At 60.9% G+C, this 20,812-nt stretch overlaps 1 protein-coding gene across 3 annotated transcripts in view; it reads left to right on the top strand.

Moving 5' to 3' along the window:
• Positions 1–256: 256 nt before the first annotated feature.
• GRM4 (glutamate metabotropic receptor 4) overlaps positions 257–20,812 on the top strand; it is a 52,590-nt gene continuing 32,034 nt past the window's right edge. For all 3 annotated transcript variants that reach the window (XM_072844821.1, XM_072844822.1, XM_072844820.1), the window contains exons 1-3: positions 257–367; positions 9,065–9,847; positions 18,848–19,064. In XM_072844821.1, coding sequence (XP_072700922.1) covers positions 9,329–9,847; positions 18,848–19,064 — 736 coding nt within the window. In that variant the 5' untranslated portion in view covers positions 257–367; positions 9,065–9,328. The remainder of the gene's footprint in view (positions 368–9,064; positions 9,848–18,847; positions 19,065–20,812) is intronic.

Raw genomic sequence — 20,812 nt, 5'->3', positions numbered from 1 at the left:
TGCGCTAGTGCTTTAAAAGGCTGTCAAAGCCGGCGGCGGGCTTCCCAGCGCCTCTTCATGCAAAACTTCCCCGGTCCCGGCCCTCCTCCTCCTCCTCTTCCTCCTCCTTCTCCTCCTCCTCCTCCTCCTCCTCGTCGCGGCTGCGGTGCGCGGAGCGCGGCGGGTCCCGCCCGGCTGCGGCTCGCTCGGCTCCCCGGGCCGGGGCCGGGGCTGGGGGGGCCGCGGGCCGCCCCCGCCGCATGCCGCAGGGCCCCCCCGGGCTGCCCGCGCCCCGCCGGGGCCGGAGCCGGATCCGGATCGCGGCACCGGGCAGCGCCCGCGGGCGGAGACGGGGTCGGCGGCGCCGGCAACTTCGCGCTGCCCGCGGGTAAGTGCGGGGCGGCGCGGGAGGGGCGCGGAGCATCCCCGGGACGCCCGGTCCCCCCAAACCTTCCCGGAGGGGCTGGGGTGCCCCCTCGTCCCCCTCCCTGCAGCCCCGCTGCTCCCCCCCGCCCCCCTCCCGCAACGCTCCAGCAAATTTTCCGCTTTTCCTTCTTATTTTTTTTTTGTTGGGGGGGGGGAGGGCTGCGACAGCGGGGGCTGCAGCAGGGTCCCCCCCCGAGCCCCAGCCCGTCCCCCCCCGGTTGCCCCCCCCTCCCGCGGCAGCTCCTCGGCTCCCCCCTCTCCCGCTCATTGCACTGGGGGGCCGCGGAGCGCTGCCCCTCGCCTCCCCGCAGCCCCGCTGCATCCCGCCGTGGGGGGCGTGGGGGGCACGGGGGGGACCCCCCCCGCCTCAGCCCCCAACCTTTGTCCCCAGAGGTGTGCCCGTGGCCCCGGCGTGGGCTGCGGGAGGGGAGCTGGGGGGCTCGTCCGGCTGGAGGGGGCTGGGAAGGGGCGTGGGGCAGGAGGCAGCGGGCAGGGGCTGGCGGCTGGGGCCGAGCCGCAGGCGGGTGGCTGCCCTCGCCTCGCCTCGCCGCAGCGGGCAGGGCCCGCAGAGCCCGCCGCAGGGCAGGGCAGGGGGAGAGACAGCCGATGCTTTGCCCAGGTCAGCGGGGAAGGGGCTGCCCCTTCGAGCCTGGAGGGGCTTTGGGGGGTAAGACCCTTCCCCGGAGCTGTGGAGGCATCCCCGGTTCGGGGCAGGGAGCCCCAGACACACGCTCCCCGGGTTGTTTTCCTCTCCGGAGTGCGCTCCCGCTCCTCTGCGCTTTTTGGGAGAGCGGATCTGCGTGGCTTCGGGAGCTGCTGGGGAAGTTGGCAGCCGTGGGAAAAAAACGGAGAACTCTCCCACCGCCTGCCTGGGTGCAGCCCCGCCGCCCTCCTCCTCCTCCTCCTCCTCCTCCTCCTCCTCCTCCTCCTTGTGTGATGAGTTTGCCGTGCTCTGCCAGCCGGGTTATTTTTCTGTGGACTGCTTCGGGTTTTGGGGGGATGCCCGCTGCCTTCAGCGGCGGCTGTGACAGAGAGGCTGCGGAGTGAGTCATTGCCATCGCTGCGCTGGGTGACCTGTGGACCGAGGCTTGACAGGGGAATGGCACAAAGCAGGGCTGGGGTGACCGGAGAAGCTCACCGGCTCTGGCCGCTCGCCCGAGGCAGGGCCCGGGGAGGGAGGGAACTGAGCCGATCTGTTGAATGCAGCGAGGAGCTCGGGAAAATGCCAAGAGAAGTGCCAAAAGAAAAAAAGCTCATTTCCTTCCCTGCCTTTGCTCTCTGTAAGCAGGGATTTATCCGCACCAGGGCAGCGGGTGGAGGGTGCGGGGGGACGTGCTGGGCAAGGGTCCGGCCGGGACGAGAGCCGGGGCGAGACCCTCCTCCCTGTGACTTGCTGCCTCCGTGCTGAGAGCCGCGGTCCGATGGGATGTGCAGAGATCCCGGCTGCTTTTGGCCAGCCTGGCTGAGCCGGGGGGATGCAGCAGCGGGGGCCGCAGCGAGGGTGGTCCATCTTTGCGAGGGTGGTGGGTCCCCACGTGCAGCAGCGGGCTCCAGCTGCCCCAGGCTGGGGGGGCACAGGCAAGCCCATTCTGGGGAGGCAGCAGGTGCTGGGCTGGTGGTGCTGAGCTGCACCTCGGGGTGTCGGGGCAGCGGAGGGGGAGCTTCAAGGGGATTTTACAGCAGGAACCGAAGCTTGGGTGCAGCCGTGGTCCGGTCCCGCATCTCGGGGGCCAGCATCGCCCTGCGGAGGAGCCTGCCGGCTCCCCAAAAAAGGGTGTCATGTGCTTCAACTTTGGCATCAGGCAGGAGGAGGATGGATTTGTCAGCTCAGCCACCCCCTTCCAGCTCTTCCCAGAAAGGCAACGGCTTGAAGATGTGGCAGGTCCTAATTATAACATACGCGAACCCGCTCCCGCCGCCCTCCCCGGTTTCGCGCCCGCTGCGGGCACCGTCTCTTCTTGGGCTTCGCGTCTAATGGAGAGGTTTCCTCTGCGAGGTGGTCGGGTTCCCTGTGCTCCTGTGCTGTGGATGGCCCTGCGCAAAGCCCGGCTCAGGACAGGGGTCTCTGCCCCCACTGGGGCTTTCCCAGGCTGGGTACGGACAGGGGCTCATGCTGCCCGACCGCGGTCTTGGGGCATAGGCGTGATGGGGAGCAGAAACGCCAGGCAGTGCCGCGGGCACCGCTGGGGACCGGCAGTCAGGCTGTGCTCTTGCTCCGAGCCAGCACTGTCCCAATTTGCAGAAGGTGATCAAAAATTAATTGCTGGATTTTGCTGCACATGGCAGGAGCAGGGATGAGCGCCAGCTCCTTCCCTCCCTCCAGCCTCTCCCGGCTGGAGCTCTGTGCGTTGGCTGCCGGCAGAGACCCCGCGCCGCCTCCCGCAAGGTGAGCCGCTGCGATCTCTGCTTGCTCCGCGGCCGGATCCTGCTCGCCTTCCCCTCGCCGCGCCATCCGATCCTTCAAAGTGAGGGATTAGCCCTGGCCTGCTTGGCAGTGGGGAGGGAGGCGGAAGGAGAGAGCTTGCCTGTAGTTAAGGAGATATAAATATATATATATAACACACGATAAATATTCCCTGGGTCTGATCCGCGCCCAGTGTGAGCCTTTTTCTTCGGGCTTCAGCATCTTTCAGGGGATGCTCCGGGGCAGCGAGGAAGGTGGCGATACCTGGCTTTTCCCCCCGTGGGGTTCTGAGCTGGGCGCTGGCAGGACCCGGTTGCAGAGGGGTCGAGTCGGCACCCTGGCGATGGGCTTGGGCTTATGCAAGTGTTGCGATACCGGTTTGTGCGTCGATTGAGGGATTGCTGGTGGGGGGCTGCATCTTGGAGCGTGTCGGGTGGGTTTTGATGGTAAAATCTGGGGTCTCTGCTCGCCGCTGCCTGCTGAGCCGTGGCCTTGCTTTTCCTCCAAGCAAACGCTGGGGTACTTGACCTGAATACTTAAGGTTTTGCCTGTCAAGAGAGAACTTAACCTGGCATCCCCTCCCTCCATGTCTAAATTCTGCTGTACTTCACGGAGCTTTTGCAATTAAAAAAACCAGGAGCCAAAGCAAAGTTCCCTGTAATCGCTTGCAAGCGGGGAAGAGCGAGTGTGCGCTAATTGGGATATTGTGCTGCGTGCCGGCTGGCCCTGCTTGCCGAAGGAATAGCAGGTGGGGAAAGAAACGGCCTTGATTTTCAAAAAGATGCCGGCGAGCTTGCGGCAGTCAGTGCGGCAGAAGCCGTCACAGCCCTCCCAGTGCCAGGGCTGGGCCGGGCTGGGGAGGTCTTCTTGGTGGTGGGCTGATGAGCGGTCGGCTCCTTGGCAGCCGGGGATGGGGTCGTGCAGGTGAGTGTTGGACATGGCCTCTTGGCTGCTTATTCCTGCACCTCCTGGACCACGTCACCGGCTCAGCCTTTGCCTGGTTTAACAAGCCCCGATGCGACTGGGTGGGCTCAGTGCAAAACCAGTAAGTGCCTTGGCTCTGAACTGGAAGCCAACAAGTCCTGCACAGCCAAAGGAGCCCAGTCCTGCTGCAGGCGGAGCTCTGCGGTCCGTGGGAGCGGGGTCTGCTCAGAGAGGGGTGGGATGCTCGGGCTGCCCTGCCATAAGCCCTGGCTGCGATCCGAATAACTCGCCTCTCAGCTTTGTCCGCTGCTGGCAGCGATAAAGCTGCGGTGATTAGTGCTTAGCCGGCGCTTGGGTTGATGGCACATGAGACATGAACTCGCCTGCCTGCAGCGGCATGGGCTCCACGGAGCTAATGGCAGTAAAATGACTTGGTTTTGACTGGGAGTCCCACAGGGAGAGGAGCGAGGGAGAGAAATGGGCCGTTTCCTTCCTTATTTATCTATTTCCCGCCCAAAGGAGGTTTTTCATTGCTGCAAAATCCCTGTGTTGAGGGGCAGGTCTGAGGGGCTCCACCAAAGAGCCCCCTGTGCTGCGCAGTCGCCATGGGCCAGGTCTCCTCTGGCCCCAGGGCTTGGGGGTCAGGCTGGGAGGCCGCTCCCTCAGGAGCGGTCGGTGCGATTTGGGGGTCCCTCTGGGCTGTTTGTTCCCGGGGCCGCGGCAGCACCAGGCTGGGGAAGGGAAATTTTGCAAACAAAATCCAGGCGATGCGTCCAGGGGCGGCTCCAGCTGCCTCTCCTGGAGATGCACCAGCCCCGGGGAGCGACCACGAGCACTTGCCTTGGCTTTTGGAGCCAAGGGGTGCAGACCCCCGTGGCAGGACAGGCTGCCCGGCTCCGGGGCCACGTGCCTGGGGGCAACCGGTGGCGGTGCAGCCAGGGGATGTGTCCCAGCACCTGCGAGCACCCCCTGGCTCTGTGGGACGTGGCAAGCCTGGATTATGTCTTGCTGCAGCCCCGTGGGCGCTGGTGCAGCCCCGGCCGGTGCGATGCTTGCAGGGATGCATGGAAGGAGGTGGGGAAGGAGCTGCAGAGGTGAAGCCCGGGACGGTGGGTCCCTGCCTCTGGGACATGCTCCCTCCTCCGAGCACCGGAGACGGTTTTGCAGCCGGAGCTCTGCGTGGCGCGGGGGAATTTTTAATCGGCGTTGGATTTCTCCTGCCCCGCACAGGGGCCTTCGCAGGTGGCGAGGACGGTGACAGCCGGTGGCTCGGTGGCACGGCTACCGCTAGAGGGGGGCAGGATGCCACCGTTCCGGACTGGCCCCGTGTCCTGGGGTGCTGGGGACCCGCAGGGCAGGGGCACAGCCCGGGAGCCCAGCGCTGCCCATGGCCCCCTTGGCTCTCCCCGTCCCAGGGCGGCAGCAGCCCCGGCACCTGCTCCTGCAGTTCCTGACCCTCGTTAGATCAGCCTGGCTCAGGCCGGGCAACGGCCTGTGCCTGGGGTTTGGAAATCCGCTCGGTTTGATTAGTCCTTGCACCGCTTTCCAGATCATGGATCCTGGCCGTTGCATGGCCGGGATGAGGGCGATGGAAAGCCTTGTTCCTCCCTGATGATGTGCTTGTTGGAAGCGGGAGGAAGCAGCATTGCTCCTTCCTTTGGCGCTGTGATAAATGCCACGCTGGGCATTTATTCCCATCCCATTTATTCCCACCCTCGGGGGTGCGTACCTGCACCTGACTTGTTGCAAATCTGCAAATATTTCTTCCCCCAGGGCGGTGCTGACCCTGCAGAGCTGTGCAGATGGGGCAGGAGGGTGGCTCCGTCCCCTTGCTGCCCATAGCATGTGGGTAGGGCTGTTCCCTGCTCCGTGAGCATGTGCTGTAGGCAGGCATCTTCCTCCAGATGTGTGTCCCCCTCCAGATGTGTGTCCCCCTCCAGATGTGCAGGACCACCCTCATCGTGGAAGGGCTGCTTTGGGGAGGTACAGGAGCCTCTGGGGATGCAGAGGCTGGTCCCACACCTTGGAGGAAGGATGGGTTTCCCTCCTTCTTGCCCTTGAGCTTTAAGGCCTGGGCTCCTGCCTGCTCGCCCCTCCGGGCAGCACCCCGGGGCTGGGTGCATCCCTGGCACGCATGGGACCGAGGTTTGGGCTGTGCGGGGAGCAGTGGCTTGTGTGTGGCTGTGGGGATGCTCGGGGCAGCTGGAGGGTGACGAGGGGAAGGGGATGCTCATCTCCTGCCCCTTCTTGATCAGCGTTCAGGCCATTTGCAGCACAGGCTCATCGGGTAATTCAGGCTGCATGTCCCCTAATGATTCAGCGAGGGATTCAAACCAGCTCCCCCCTCCCCTCCCCACTATTTGCGCTTTCTTCTTGCCTGCCGCGATATTTTTACCTTCAGTTCGTTCAGATTATATGATCAAAGGAGGCACAAAGGGGAGAGAACAGAGAGGAAAAAGCTTAAAAGAAGAAAGGGAGAGGCTGTGGGCTCTGGGGGCACTGCCAGCTCCGCGGGAGCTGCCGTGGGCTCGGAGGATTTTCCTGGGAGCAGGTCCACGTGGTGACCCATCGCACCTTCCCCGACAGGCAGAAATGTCACGGCTCCTGGGGTAGGATGCAAGAAATGACCTAATTTCAGCTGGCGTGGGGCTGCATGGGGGGGGCTGTGGTGTTTGAGCATCTCTGGGTCTCCCCATCATCTGCCTCCTCGCCATGGGCAGAGCCTGACCCGCTTCCAGGCTGTAGCAGGAGCTGCTTTCCCCTGCTCTGCTCCCAGTGCCCATGCATGGGATGGTTCTTGCAAAGGAGATGGGACCATGCGGAGGGTTGATCCCCGTCCTTGATCCCCATCCGAGCGGGGCTGCGCTCGCCGGGGCTCTCCCGGCAGCGGGGCAGGCTGGGGTGGGCGGGTGTCGTGCCGCAGCGCTCCCAAGCTCCTGCCTTTTGAAGCAAAGAGCTCGGCACTGGGTAATTCTGGTTGCTTAAAAGCCCCGGCTGTCAGAAACGCTTTGGAGATGGGCCTTCAAGTGGCTCCGACGGGCAGGGATGTGCATAATTTATGGAGGTGAGTCGAGGCAAGGGCCCTCCTGGCTGGGGCGGCTGCGGAGCTGGGAACCTCCTCCGTGGTGTAAAGGGGCTCGGCATGGCCGGCTCTGGCGGGCAGCACCCCTTGGGGCCGGCTGAGGATCCAGCCCGGCAGGCGTGGGCTCGGATGCCGGGCTCTGCGCTTGAGCTGAGATTAATTTAAGCTGTTTCTTCGGTCTTGCTGTTGCAGCCCGTCCTGCTTGGGGAATGCATTTGCCTGCTCAGCTCTCCTCTGCTTTTTGGTGCCTTGCATTAATCATGCGCTGGCCTCACAGCATCCATCAGCGGCTGCTTGGAGACAGCAGGGACGGGCTGCAGGGGAGAGCCTTCCCCCAAAGGGGAAACTGAGGCAGGGGGCCGTGCTGCTTGGGCAGGGGCAACTCTGGGGTGCAAGGAGGGGGATGAAGGGCTGTCCTGCAGCCATCTCGGAGCCAAGACCATGGCAGCACCCTGTGCCCACTCGAGGGGCTCTGTGGTGAAAGCAAAAGAGACAAGGTGAGAGCACGGGGGGTGGCGGGAGGATGGTGAGAGGTCAGACCCCCCGGGCTCCCCTCGGCTGCGAGCAGGAGGCTCCCACAAGGGTGTGGGGCCAGGATGAAGGTGCTGGGATGGGCTGAGCCCTCTGCCAGCTCCAGCGCTGGCTCTGGAGGAGCCGGCACCTCCGAGATAGGGTGCGGACACCGGTGTGCTGGGGCAGCAAGGCAGGGCGGCACTTAGCAAGAGTGGGTGGGTTTTTTCCAAAAAAACCAAATCTCATTCCATGCTGTTCAATGGTTAATCGGGACCCAAGGGTGCCTCCCCGCCGCGCCGTGCTGCAGGACAGGGCTGCTCTTTGATTGCTGGCGATGCCGAAATGCTCCCCGCGGGCCGTGCTTGGTGCCGGGGCTGCCATGCCCCGTGGCCCTCGGGGAGGTGTTGGGATGCGGGTCGGGATGCAGCACGTGTGCTTGGCACAGCCTGCGGGCATCACCCAGGCACCGCTCCCAGTGCCTTCACCACCAGTTTTTCCCCCAGTTTCCCAGGGACCATTCGCTCCCTCCTTCCGCCATGGGCACCCAGCTGGGGGTCCGAGGGCCTTTGCAGCCCGATGCTCTCGGCAGGCAGCTGACCATCCTTGCCACTTTTAATTTGAGCGGACCCTCGGGTTGCTTGCTTGGGGCAGCCAGAAAGCCAAACTCCCCCTGCGGCTTGGGCGAGCCCTCGGTGCTGTTGATATTTGCTGCTGGCAGCTGTCGATAACGGATGCTTGCAAGGAAGCAGCTGCTGGTTCAGAAACCAGTGGCCCGAAGGAAGAGCGGCAGGAGCGGCAATGCTTCGGGTAGCGATTCAGATCCATAACAGTGGGTTTCGTCAGTGCCTGGCCACGTTGGCATTTGCTTAAGACACAGATCAGCTCCCAGCGCACTCGGTTTGTAGCTCGGCGCTTGAGATGTGGGGACTCGTAGCAGGCGATTGAAAAACCCGTCGGGAAACAGCCCCCAGCTCTTTCGGCACTTCCCTTGCTTGAGCTTGGTGGTGCAGGGGACGGGGGCTGGCTCGTGTCCCTGACCCCCGCCGGGTGCCTGGCAGATGTGGGAGGAGGCTTGGGAAGATCTTCAGCCTCAGCTTGCTTTGCTGGGGACAGGAGCTTGTGTTTGGCTGGGCCATCGATGGGGACAAGGAAAGGGCAGGTGGGTGCAGCAGGGGATGCTCAGGAGAGGAGGGGACTTGCCACTCGGTAGAGTGGCTCTTTAAAGAGCAGGTTTCTCCCCAGATCAGCTCAGGGTTTAGATCAAGCTCAGCTTTAAGGCAGCTGCTTGGTTCCTGTGCCTGGCTGTGCCCTGGGGCAGGAGGGATGCTCTGGGGTGGGCAGAGACCAGGGTTGTGGGTGCATGTGGGGTTTGACCCCCTCCAAGCACTGTCTCAGGGTCTGTCCTACCCCAGCAGCTCCCTGAAGAGGGGACGGGATGGGACGGGTCCTGGGGCCTCCCTCCAGCCTTGGTCCTGCTCCTCAGGGCAGGGTGAGCCGGGCACCCCTGCACCGGCCCCTCCGCCTGGATGCGGTTTGGGCTGAGCCAAAGCTGCCGGTGTGAATCAAAAATCAAGTGAATCCCAAATCTTTTTTTTGCAATAACCCCCAGTGCTAATTTCTGCCGGGCTCCCTGATGAAAGCTCGGAAGAGCTGATGTCCTCTTCATCCTCCTGCTTAATTTTCTCTCTCTCTCTCTCCTTCCCCCCTGTTCTCCCCCCTGTTCTCCCCCCTCCAAGGGCTCCGGACGAAGGACCCGAAGCTTTGCTTGGGCTCACGTCTCTGCCACCGCCTCTTCTCCCCGGTGTAACCATGCAGACCCCGGCACCCTCCTGCAGCCTGGCTGCCTGCTGCTCCCCGGGGACCGGCATCACCGACGGGAGCCGCTGACGGTGCTGCGAGCAGGAGCCCGCTGGGAGCCATGCCGCCCGCCCGCACCAGCCTCGCTCCCTGACCGCTGCCGGGTTTCAGGCCGCGAGCTCTGCCCCAGCACGGCTTTGGCGATGAGCGGGGGTTATTTTTGCATGGAGCGTCTCTCCTTCTGCCTCCTCCTGAGTGCCTGGAGCTGGGGGTGGGCGCCCGGGGGTGCCGCCAAGCCCAAAGGCCAGGGCTACCCGCACATGAACTCCATCCGCATCGACGGGGACATCACACTCGGGGGGCTCTTCCCTGTGCACGGCCGGGGCACGGAGGGCAAAGCCTGTGGGGAGCTGAAGAAGGAGAAGGGCATCCATCGCCTGGAGGCCATGCTCTTCGCTCTGGACCGCATCAACAACGACCCCGACCTGCTCCCCAACATCACCCTGGGCGCCCGCATCCTGGACACGTGCTCGCGGGACACGCACGCCCTGGAGCAGTCACTGACCTTCGTGCAAGCCCTCATCGAGAAGGACAGCACCGAGGTGCGCTGTGTCAACGGCGGTCCCCCCATCATCACCAAACCGGAGCGGGTGGTCGGTGTCATTGGCGCCTCGGGCAGCTCCGTCTCCATCATGGTGGCCAACATCCTGCGGCTCTTCAAGGTAGGGCTTGGCGAGGGTAAAAATAACCACTCGGCAAAACCACCGTGGGCGTTTTTGCAGTGTTTCTCCACGTGTGCCTCTTCCTCCACGGCTGGGGGTAGGCAGGAGCCGGTGTCTTTAAAACCCTTCTCCTGCCTCCCCCGGGCTCCCCAGGGATCCCTTCCTCCATCCCCCTCCAGTCATGACACTTTTAGGAGGAGGATTTTTACCTCTTCTCCCCGGCTTCGTGGTGAGGGGGGATGCTGGTGCTCCTGGCATCAGCGGGGCTGCGGGAGGGTGGTCACCTTGCAGGGGACGGATGGGTTGAGGATGGGTGTGAGGTGGGATAACTCGGGATGGAAGGGACCGTGGGGGGCTCAGCCCACCTCCCCTGCCCACCGGGGCTGTCTCTGGGGTCAGACCGGGTTGCTTAGGGCTTGGTTGTGGTGGATCTTGACAACCTCCAAGGCTGGAGAGGGTCCAGCCTCCCTGGGAGCTCCCTGAGGGTTTCTGGGGTGCAGCCCTCACCCCACTCCTCGGCTGTTACTTGAGGGGGCTTGGCCAGTCTGTGGGAGCGGTGTCACCCGGGGGGGTCAGCCCGGGGGGACCCTGACCATTCCACTCAAGCACCCTGGGTGTAAGATTCCCTTTGCCATCATATAAGACACGCCAGGCAACCCCCTGCCTGTGGCTGTCACCTATAGACTAATGCTCTCGACTTGCCTGCCTGCAAGCAGCTGATAGCTGGGAGCATTTCAGTATGGACCACCCTGACACTGGCGGTGGGGGATGGCTCGATAAGGGGGTGTGGATTGCACCCCCAAAATGTAAGGTCACACCTGAGCCAAATGGCTGGGGAGCCGCAGGGTAGCTGCGTTCGCTGCTGGGATGGAGGCAGCTATCGCCGATGGGCTGCAAGGACGGCTGTGACCGCGCTGTGCCCAGGGGACACCAGCCAGGCTGGGGACACTTGTCCTGTGGGCGCCCAGGGCTGCAGTGGGACGACGGCTGGCTCTCCCTCCCGCTCTCCGTGCTAGCTGCAGGAAAGCCAAGGAGTTTATAATTACTTTTCCCCTCGCTGTGCATTTATTTATCCGCAGCAACGTCCCTGGGCTAGAGAGAGTGTTTGAACAAGAGCCCCCTCCGCAGCAAATGGCAGGGAGAAATGTAAATACTCCGCACACCAGCAGCGGTGGGAGCCCCGTGCTGCCCCCGGAGTGGGGTCCCAGCTCTGCCTCCCCCCCCCCCCGAAACCCCTCGGTTCTGCAGGGCTGATGCTGTTTTCCTTTTTCTCTTTCCCCCCTCCTCTTCTTCCACCGGCCCGGCGTGCTGAGAGCGCCGGGTGCCCTCCTGGGAGGGCTGGAAGCTGTTAGCAAAGACGGAAAAAACAGATCGCTGATGGAGTTTGATTTTTCTGGGTCCCTTTTTTTAAAACATGTTAATGTTCCAGGCGATGAGTGAGAGGACTATTCAATAATTAAAATAATATAAATTAGGGGGAGCGGGAGGAACTTAAAAGCTATTTGCCGAGACAAAAAAGATTGAATGCTTGCCTCAGAGAGGAGGAGGGAGGCAGGCAGCGGGAAAGGAGGCAGGAGAGTGACAGTCGGAGGAGTGGAGGGTACCTACATCCTTTCTACGTTATTTTTTCTCCCCCTTCTCCTCCGATTTTGATCCTTGGGCAAAGCAGCTGTGACCCGTGCAGGAAGGATGTCACTGAGCCCAGATGCACCCCTGCCCCAGCCTTGCACCCGGGCAGTGGTGCTGCCGGTGGCCTGGTTGGGGGCACGCCTGAAGCCCTGGGTGTTCCCGGCAATTTTAAAATCCAGAGTTGATCTCAGCCCAGTGTGACAGTGAGGAGGCAGGCAGAGGATGGAGACCTCAAAATCCCTGGGAGGGGATGATGCAGGATGAGCTCAACCCTTCCTAGACAGCAGGGAATCCCTGCGTGTGGGTGACAGGGTGTGCATGCGGGTGGGTGCAGAGTGGGTGCTCTCCCCGGCGGTCCCCAGCACGGGGACATCGTTCCCAGGGGACGTGGGGTCTCACCCCACCTCGCTGGGCACAGCCGTGTTCCTGCAGCGGTGGGGGCTCGGGGGGCTCGAGGAGGCTCTTCCCCGACCTGAGAGCTGCTGCCGCTCTTTGTTATTCAAATAGTGGGTTTATGGCAGGGACATGCTTAAAATGAAAATAAGGCAACTTCCATTTCACGCTGCTGCTGACCTTTAAGCGCGGGTGACTCTGCTCTGAGGTTCAGCAAAGCGTTTGCCTTCCCGGGCGCCGCTGCGCAGGCGGTTGCCTTTGCCCATTCCCTCGGGAGTGACACTTGCCGGAGCTCTGGCTCCTGCCACGGCGTCATGGCACGAGGCAAGTACTACTCACGTCCCCTCAGCGCCCGCGCCAGGAGCCCTCGGTGTTCCCCCAGCAAGGGGATGCTGGTGTAAAGCGCTGGGAGCCGAAACAGGGGCACCCGCTCCCGATGCGGGGGGAAGGACCGGGGATGCCTGTCCTGGATGGGGCTTGGTGCCCCCTCCCCGCAGGCAGCTGCTGCAGGGGGAAATGCGGGGGCATTTCAGGTGCCCTCTGAGTACTTTGATTTTTAAATCGCTGAAGTGGTTGTCCGGGAGGGTTGTAGCACATCCAGCGAGCGGCACAGGCACAAAATCGATTAGAAAGAACACCAAGGTGAGGAGCAAACAGCTTCCCCCCTGCCCGCCCCAGCGCTCACACCCGTGCACCCATCGATTGCAGGCAGGAGCCCCTCCCTTCGCTGAGCCCCATTTCAACCCCGGCTCCCCTCGCCCTGCTGCCGGCAGCGGTGGGTGGGTCGCAGCAGCTCTGCATCCCACCGTGCAAGTGCTGCAGAGCCCTCACTGGGAGGGGGTCACAGCAGCCCCCCTCCCACTTTATCCCCGGGAGCTTGGAGCAGCCCCATCCCTACCTCTGCCCATATGCAGGGGTTCCTGCCCCGGGGCGAGGCTGTCCCCCTCCATGGGGCTTCGCCCCATCCCACGCTCCCTGCCTGTGCATCCCGCCCTGCTCCGTCCCTGCTCCCCTCCCGCACAGCCCGCCGGCCCTCCCTCACTGGTGGGGAGGGGTTTTGTCACACGCTACATAAATAAGTAACGTGTCCTTCGTTAGATGCCGCTGCCTAATTAAAGCTGTACATCAGTGGAACAACTTGCAGATGCGGCATCCTCTGTCCAAGCTGGTTTCATCACTCCTCGTAGCTCTGCCTGCAGAAAAACCTTCCCCCAAATCCCTGGTCTCGCCTCCTTGCGATAGCATCTCTCTGGCGTCACTGCAAGAGCTTTCTGGCACGCTCCAACTCCTTCCCACCCCTTTGCGCTGGCTTTCCAGCCTCAGCTCTACCCAATTTCTCCTGAACCACCACAGCAATGATGGTGTCAAAGGAACCAGGTCCGTCCCCTGCAAATGCGATCCCTGAAAAGCTGTGCCAGGGTCTGGGGTGCATTTTTCAATCCCATCCAGAAAGAGCTGGGACATGATGGAGCCTGAGTGCTCAGCCGGGGTGAGGAGCATCCCCGGTGAGAGGATGGACTCGACACGTGCCGGACGCTTTGAGGCGCTTGTTTTCTTCGTGGCAGAGAGTGCAGCAGCTCTTTTTAGCGCAGGGGTGTTGAACAGCATGAATAATTCACCTAATGGAGGACGCTGCCCGTCGTGTGCGTGGCAGGAGCCGGGTGTGCTCTGCACCTGCAGGCACACCAGGTTTTGCTGCCTGGGGCTGGGTTGGTACAGCTGGGGGTGCGGAGCTGGATCAGGCCCCTGGTACTGAGCCCCCCAGGCTTGTGTCTGCTCCCTGCCACGGGGATGCCGCGAGGCTTTGGGGGCAGTGGGACGGGAGGGACGCTGCATTTGGCACCACGCTTCCCCACTTAGCGGGTAAATAACCTTCATGAAGCTGGGAAGGTGGAAATCGGCCGGGGGACGCTCTGATTAATCACCCACTCTGCTCTGCCACTTCATTTCCTTGCTCTTCACTGGGTTTATTAAAACAAATTGCAGCTGTCTGGCTGCCCCGGTCCTGCAGCCCCCAGCCGCAGCCCCAGGCACGGCATGGCTCTGCGAGGAGGAGTGGGAGGCTGAAGGCAGAGGAGATGGCAGGTCCGGCAAGGAAAACACCAAAGGGCAGCGGCCGTGGCTCTCTGCTTTGCTCTCAGCTGGGATGGGAGCTTGTTTTTCTTTTTTTTTTTTTTTAAAAAGGGATGTAACTGCCCTCTGGCAGCACCGGGGTTTTCTGCTGGAGCTGCCCCCCCAGCGCGGGATGCTGGGTCCGCAGGCAATTAAGAAAAAGTTTTCTTTCTCATCGATGGTTTTATGTCTGCCTCCGGCACCCCTGGATGAGCCGTCTCCTTTCGGCGTAAACCCGTGCCAGGGCTGGCCGGGAGATCCTCCTGCAGCTGCTGCGCTTCCCGGTGCTTTATTTCTTGACAAGAGCCAGATTTATTGAAGGGACCGATCAGCCCATGGCCGGCTGGCGTCAGCCCCGGCGTTGGAGCTGCCTGATTTACACGCTCAGTTTAACAGGTTGCGGCAAAGGAGCGGGCAGGCTGGGGAGTCCATTGCTCCCTGCCCCAAGCTGTGTCCCCTCGAGCGTGTCCCCTGTTGTGTGTCACCCCGGAGCGGCTGCCTTTTGGTGGCACCAGGGCTGGGAAATGGAGGAATTTGTTATCGGCTGCGCGTCGTGTGGGTGCATTGCGATGCCTGAGCGATTTGCTTGCCCTGCCCCCATTTTCAGTTGGGGAAACTGAGGCACGGAGACCTGGTGAGCAGCCCAGGGTCTGCGGGATCTTTATCACTCTCCAAGGAGATGCCGAGGGCTGGATCCTGTCTTGGCACTGGGCCTGATCCTGTGGCCCTGGGGAAGGGGCAGCGGGCCGGGGCCTGCAGCCTGCCCTGCTCCGATGACAAGGTCTGACCATCCCCGCTCAGCCCCTTGCTCCTCCAGCCTCTGCGGTGCTTTACACTCTCCCTAATTAAAAGCTGCTGTCCAAATGGCTCGATGATGGAAATTCTAATTAAATCAATTCCATCTTGTCGGTGAACCAGAGGTTTGCATAAGATATGCATGAAATTAATAATTATGGTTAGGGAATTAGCTGCTCCCGACCCTGTCTCTGGCGTGGGGGGGCTGGTGCCAGGAGCAGCGGGGCGGGCGCAGGAGCCCCTTCTCGTGGGGATGCTCCTGACCGCTGTGCATGGCTCTGGCTGTGCAATGCCCCGTTTGTTTTTTGGCTCCTTCCCTCCTGGCTGCTCAGGCTGATGTTCAGATTGATGGTTTACGTTGGAGCATTGCAGCCCCCTAAGCCTTGGCTGGTGCCGGGCTGGAATTGCCACCTTTGCCTAATTCTCCCTGATCTGAAGGGGATTCTGTCTGCCGCCGGTAGAGGAAATGCCGCATCAGCTCGTAAGCTGGCAGTAATGAAATGGGTACGATATCAAGGTGTGTTTGCGGTGCGTTTGAGGTTGATCACCCCAGTCCATTGACCCAGGGGCTGGGGGGAGCAGGATGACACCCCCAAGCCCGGCTCCTGCCTGCTCTCTTACCCCGAGGGACATTTCTCCAGGTTGGGGGTGCTTCTAGATGATGCTGACTCCTGTTTTCAGTTCAAAATAAGGGAAGAAGGAGGTTTTTTCCCCTGCCCCGGGGTTACTCCTGGATCTTGATGGGACAAGGGAGCCTTGGGGTGCAGGAGAGCTGGTCCCACTGATTCCCCCCCCCCCCCCCGTCGTATTTATCCCAGGCTGGCAATGAGCCAGGCAAGGTACCACCGGTGCCCAAATATGCAGCTGAGGTACGTTTCCAGCTCCCCCTCCCCACCGCATCCTTCTTCTTTCTAAGAACCTTGAATTCCCTGCTTGCATTTTGCTTTTATGGACCTAAAAGGACTTTTGTCTTTTATCTGAGAAAATAGCTGGTGCCGGGAGTTGGTCTATTGTAGACCAGGAGATCAAAAAGGCAGAGGGGGAAAAAGGCAGAAGTCGTCTATGAAACGGTCATTTGGGAACTGGTATTTTATTTTCACTTCCATCCAAGGCAGAGGAATGAGAGAGAAAAGCTCTTTCCATTTGTTTATTAAAATACAGCTTCCAGTTTGTAGCCCGTAGATCAACAGGTATTTTCTAGGCTTCGTTTTCCAGCAGGGCTTCGAGCAGGAGGGGCACCCCGGGGGTTAAACCCAGGCGCACCCTGGGCATCTGGGCTTGGATGGGATGCGTGGTGTCACGGGGGAATAGCTGGGAAGTCTCCATTGCCAGTGCCCTGCTGAGGAGGCAGGGATCTATTTAAACTAAACCACTGTGCAGAGAAAAAAATTGTCGGGAAAGGATCCTCTGGAAAGGCAGGGTTGCAGTCCTGCCCCTGACTCTCCTTTGATGCGGGCACCGCTGCTTTCCATGCCCACTTGCCCTCGTTGCGTGGGCACGCTGCATGCATCGCCTCCACCCCAAGGCCCCCGTGTCCGTCCTTCGGCCAGCACCGCTGCAGGCAAGGCAGGGAGGAGGCAAGGGGAGCGGGCGTGGAGCAGCCCCTGCCCCCCCATCCCCTCTCCGGGATGAATGATTGCCAGACGAGCGCCTCGTCTGCTGAGCAGAATTTTAATCGAGTCTCATGCACCGGCTCCCGGTCGCAGATACCCAACGAGCAGATCACAGCCCCTCGGAAAGGAGCACAAAACAGATTGTCACAGAGAGTAATCCTATTTGTGCCTTGATAAAGGTTCCTTCCTTTCCCTCTCCCACTCCTTCTCCATCTCTCCCTTTTTCCATCTTGTATTTTGCAGGTAGGTAGAAGGGTGGCTGCTTCTTTCCAGGGAGCATCTTTTAGCATTCAGGTGGAGTCGTGGGTTTATAACACCAGTATCGCATTTAATAGAGAGAGAGAGAGGGGAGTGGAAGAGGGGATAATAATGGAGAAACAAAGGAGAAACTGTGCGATGCAGCCTGGGAGCAGGAGCGGAGGAGGATGGGGTGGGTTGTGGGGGCTGGGAGACCCGGGTGGCTCCAGTGCAAGTCCCCCCATCCTTGGTCTGCCACCACCCAGCCGGTGCTGTGCCCGCCAGGACGGGGGCTTCTCCCAGGGACGGGTCGGATGAGGTGTTGGGATGGGGCGATAGTGACATTTAACCAGGGAGCTGTGGTGGTGAAGCACCATCATTAAGAGACAGGTACCAAAATTTCGGGCTCCCAGTAGGGTGGCTTGATCTTATAACATGAACTAGGATCCCTACAGACCCCAAACCTCTCCCCATCCCCTCCAAGCCCACCCAGGTGTCTCTGCTGCTGGGAACTGGCTAACGGGGAGTGGTGATGGGTGAGGCCAAAGGCAGCCTGAGCTGATTTGGGCATCTGGCACAACCCAGGTGCTTGCTGAGCCCGGTGAGATTGCTGGGATCCATTGCAGTCCCCAGTGGCTCCAGCAGCATTTGTGCTCCCGCAAGCGGCAATTACTGAATTATTTCTAAACTGGATTAGAGGGAGCAGGAGAGGGGGAAAGTCCTCTAAGAGCTGGGGATTGCTGCTCCAAGGCCTGGGGTGGTTTGGGATCGGCGATGCCCTGGGCTGTTCCTCCTCCGTTTGCTCTGTCCTGGCAGTAAAACAGCATCTGCGGGGAGGCGAGAGGGCAGCGGCTGGCTGGACCCTTCCCTGGGCTGTGCCGGCTCTGGGTAGGGCTGTTGCCATCTCTGCAGCCCTGTAGCCACGGTGAGGCTGTACCGTGGCAGCTGGCTGAGCTCCAGCCCCTGCGATTATATCGCTGCTGAATTTAAAACCTCACCCAGGCTTTGGGCAGGGCTCTGCCAGCTCTTGCAATGTGCCAGGGAGAGGTGTGTGGTACCCGCCTGGGTGTGGGACGAGGGGACGATGGATGGGGCTGTCTGGGTATTTGGTACGTCTTTGGTAGGGAGCTGCATGCTAGTGGGGAGAACCTGGGCTTGGCAATTTAATAAGCCTTTTCCATCTTTAAGATAAATTAACATCTGTGGTGTGTTTTGGAGATGTCAAGTGCCGTGTAAGTGTTAAGCATCGCATGATCCTCCAGTGCTAAATCATTCTAATGTACTGCGCGAGGTGCGGCAGCTCTGGTTAATTTAAAGGGCTTATTTATGGCTTGGGTGGACAGGACCTGGTCGGGTGGGGTCAGGTCGAATCTGTCCTTCCTGGGGCAGGAAGCCAAAGGGAGACCTTAGCAGTGCTGTCCGGGGCAGGAGCAAGGTTTTCTCTTTGGCTTCTCCCATTCTGGGTGCATGTGATGCTCGGGAAACCCTTCTGGGGTCCTGCTGGGTGCCCCTGAGCTTCAGGTGGTCCTCGAGCCCCAACATCTCCAGGGGCCAGGCCAGCCTGCGTGGCCAAGGCTTGGTACCTGCTTTCCCGCATGGTGCTGGTCCCCTTCACCCAGGCAGCACCAGAGGCACCCACAGCTCTCGTTCTGGCCAGCACCCGGGGAGCACAGAGGGGAGATCAAAGTAGGCAGACAGGCATGTTACATGCAGAAATGAGAGCCTCGGATGCTCCGAGCCTCTCCCTGCAAAGCCCAGAGCTGCCCGGCTCCTTGGTGGACCTCGAAGGGACTTACTGGTGGCTGCTCTGCCCTGGGGCTGGTTTCTGTTCTTCTTCAGGAGATCCTGGAGTCCTTCTGACCTGCTGGGCTCTGCCCACACAGAAATGTGTGTCCCGGCATGGGTTGGGGTGGTTTTGTGTGTCCCGTGCCCAATTATGGATGGAAATCACCAGATCAAAGCCTTTGGGTTGCCATCAAGACCCAGTAGAGCTGATCATCCTCTGCTTCGTGGTCTCCCCTCCATGAGTTGCTGGTCCTGGGTGCTCTGGAGCATCCCATGTCTGTCTGGTGGCACGTGCTCCCACCTGACCCATAGTCTTCCTTGATTTCCACCTCCCTCTCCTCCAGAGTAGGGCTTTGGGAGCTTGGCCAAGGTGAGGGCATCGCAGTGGGGTGGAGATCACCTCTTTCTCCTGACGCTTTGTCTTTCTCCATCCCAGATCCCCCAGATCAGCTATGCCTCCACTGCGCCGGACCTGAGTGACAACAGTCGCTACGACTTCTTCTCCCGCGTTGTCCCATCCGACACCTACCAGGCCCAAGCCATGGTGGACATCGTCAAAGCCCTCAAGTGGAACTACGTCTCCACCTTGGCCTCCGAGGGCAGCTATGGCGAAAGTGGCGTGGAGGCCTTCATCCAGAAGTCCAGGGAGGATGGTGAGTGCGTTTCCCCCGGGATGGGGGCTTGGCGTGGGCTTTGGAGCAGCCGGGGCCGGAGGAGAAAAGGCGATGGATGGGAATAGAGAGATGTATCTGGTTGGGCTTCTTGGCCTGAGCTGGGATGGGGTTGTGGTGCATGAGCAGGGGTGGATGGCACTGTGTGGGGAACGACCCCAGGGTGGTGCGGGTTTTGGGGCTGCCCTGCTGATGGCGAGGACAACATGGTGTCCAGCAAGGATCCAAGCTCTCCAGCAAGGATTGGGACAAGCTGCCTCCGCTCTGCAGGACAGGCTGCTTTATTGCTGCCAGCTCCTTTCAGAAAGCATCTCGAGATCCCGTTCCCTGCTCACCAGGACACCTCAGATCCGCTGAGCCGGTGGCCGCTGAGCCGGTCTAACCCCCTCCTTCCATGGCTGAGCCACAGCGCTGGGCATGTTCCAGAAGAAAAGACTTTTACAAATACTCCCAGGTTTTAACAGAAAATAAAGTTGGCAGCAACATGCGCTTCACCCAATTTTAGTGGAATTATCCCCGAGGGCAGGTGCTTTAACTTGTCTATAGGCTTTGGACAGGCGGAAAGTCCGTGCTCAGCAAAACTCTTTGGGAGGATTTGTCTGGAGCCAGAAAGCGTTTTGCTGACGGGAGCGCTGGGATGCTTAGGGGGAATTAGCAGCCTCGGGAGCGGCAGAGGAGCTCGTGGGTACCCACTGGTGGCCAAGCGTCAATCCCAGGACCAGCCGGGATGGTGAGGACCCCCGGGTGTTGCTGTCGTGGGTGCTATTTCCATGAGCCCGAAGCCGTCCTGAGACCCCGTGGAGGGACCGGCACAGCACCGGGGTCCCTCCTTGCTCCAGCATTGCTTCGCCTCCGCAGCATCGTGTGCACGGGGCGAGACGGGAGCTAAAGAGTGTTTTCTGAGGCAGTTAAAACCCTGCAGCGCACAGGCTGCTGCCTATTACTGGCTTAACTGTATCTGAATGGCATATTAAGTTCTGGCAAAATCGGTGGGACACCAACCTATCTGGAGCTAGTCAAACTGTGTTATGGCCTTATAAATGGATAAAGGGAATAAAAACTTCTAGGTGACGAGCTCCTAATCAAAGCCCTATAAATAGGAACAGCGTTAATTCTGTCTCGCGCGCGCGCCCTGGCACTGGGAACTGGCTGTGCTTTTAATATGCAGTGAAACCCATCTGGGGATTCAACCTGGAATCTGCTCTTCAGGATTTTAACTTGAAAAGCAGAATATTTTCATGGGGCTGCTGTTTTGCAAGGAGGAGTGCATGGGGATACTTTGGAGTAGGCGGGTGCAATGCCTGTTGTACGGCTGGGCACGGGGCATGCTGCTGCATGCCCTGTGATGGGGATGAGGGTGCGAGCGGTGCCGGGGTGCCCGCGTTGAGCTGGGGTTGTGTCTGCACGCAGCCGGGTGTGACGGTTTGTTGCTGCAGGGGATACACGGGGCTGCAGATGGGAAGGTGCCATCGGGCACACGCGGTGCCCGGCAGGCCTTGGGGGAGCTGGATGGGGTGCCCCGTGGGATGGGGTGTCCCAGGGAAGGGCTGCAGGGCTGCGAGCAAAGGGCTGCGTTTATGGCTCTGTTAACAGCTTCGCCGCTGACCCTACCGGGGTTTGTAAATAAATGCTAACAGCAGCCCCATCTGGCTCATGATGATGATAAGGTGCTCATCTGACTACAGGAGGAATAGGGGAAAGCAGCCTTTTTTGGGGGTATGTGTGTGCGT

The sequence above is a fragment of the Ciconia boyciana genome, chromosome 23, assembly GCF_034638445.1.
Source record: "Ciconia boyciana chromosome 23, ASM3463844v1, whole genome shotgun sequence".
NCBI classification, from domain to species: Eukaryota; Metazoa; Chordata; class Aves; order Ciconiiformes; family Ciconiidae; genus Ciconia; species Ciconia boyciana.
This window is presented reverse-complemented; position numbering and strand designations above follow the sequence as displayed.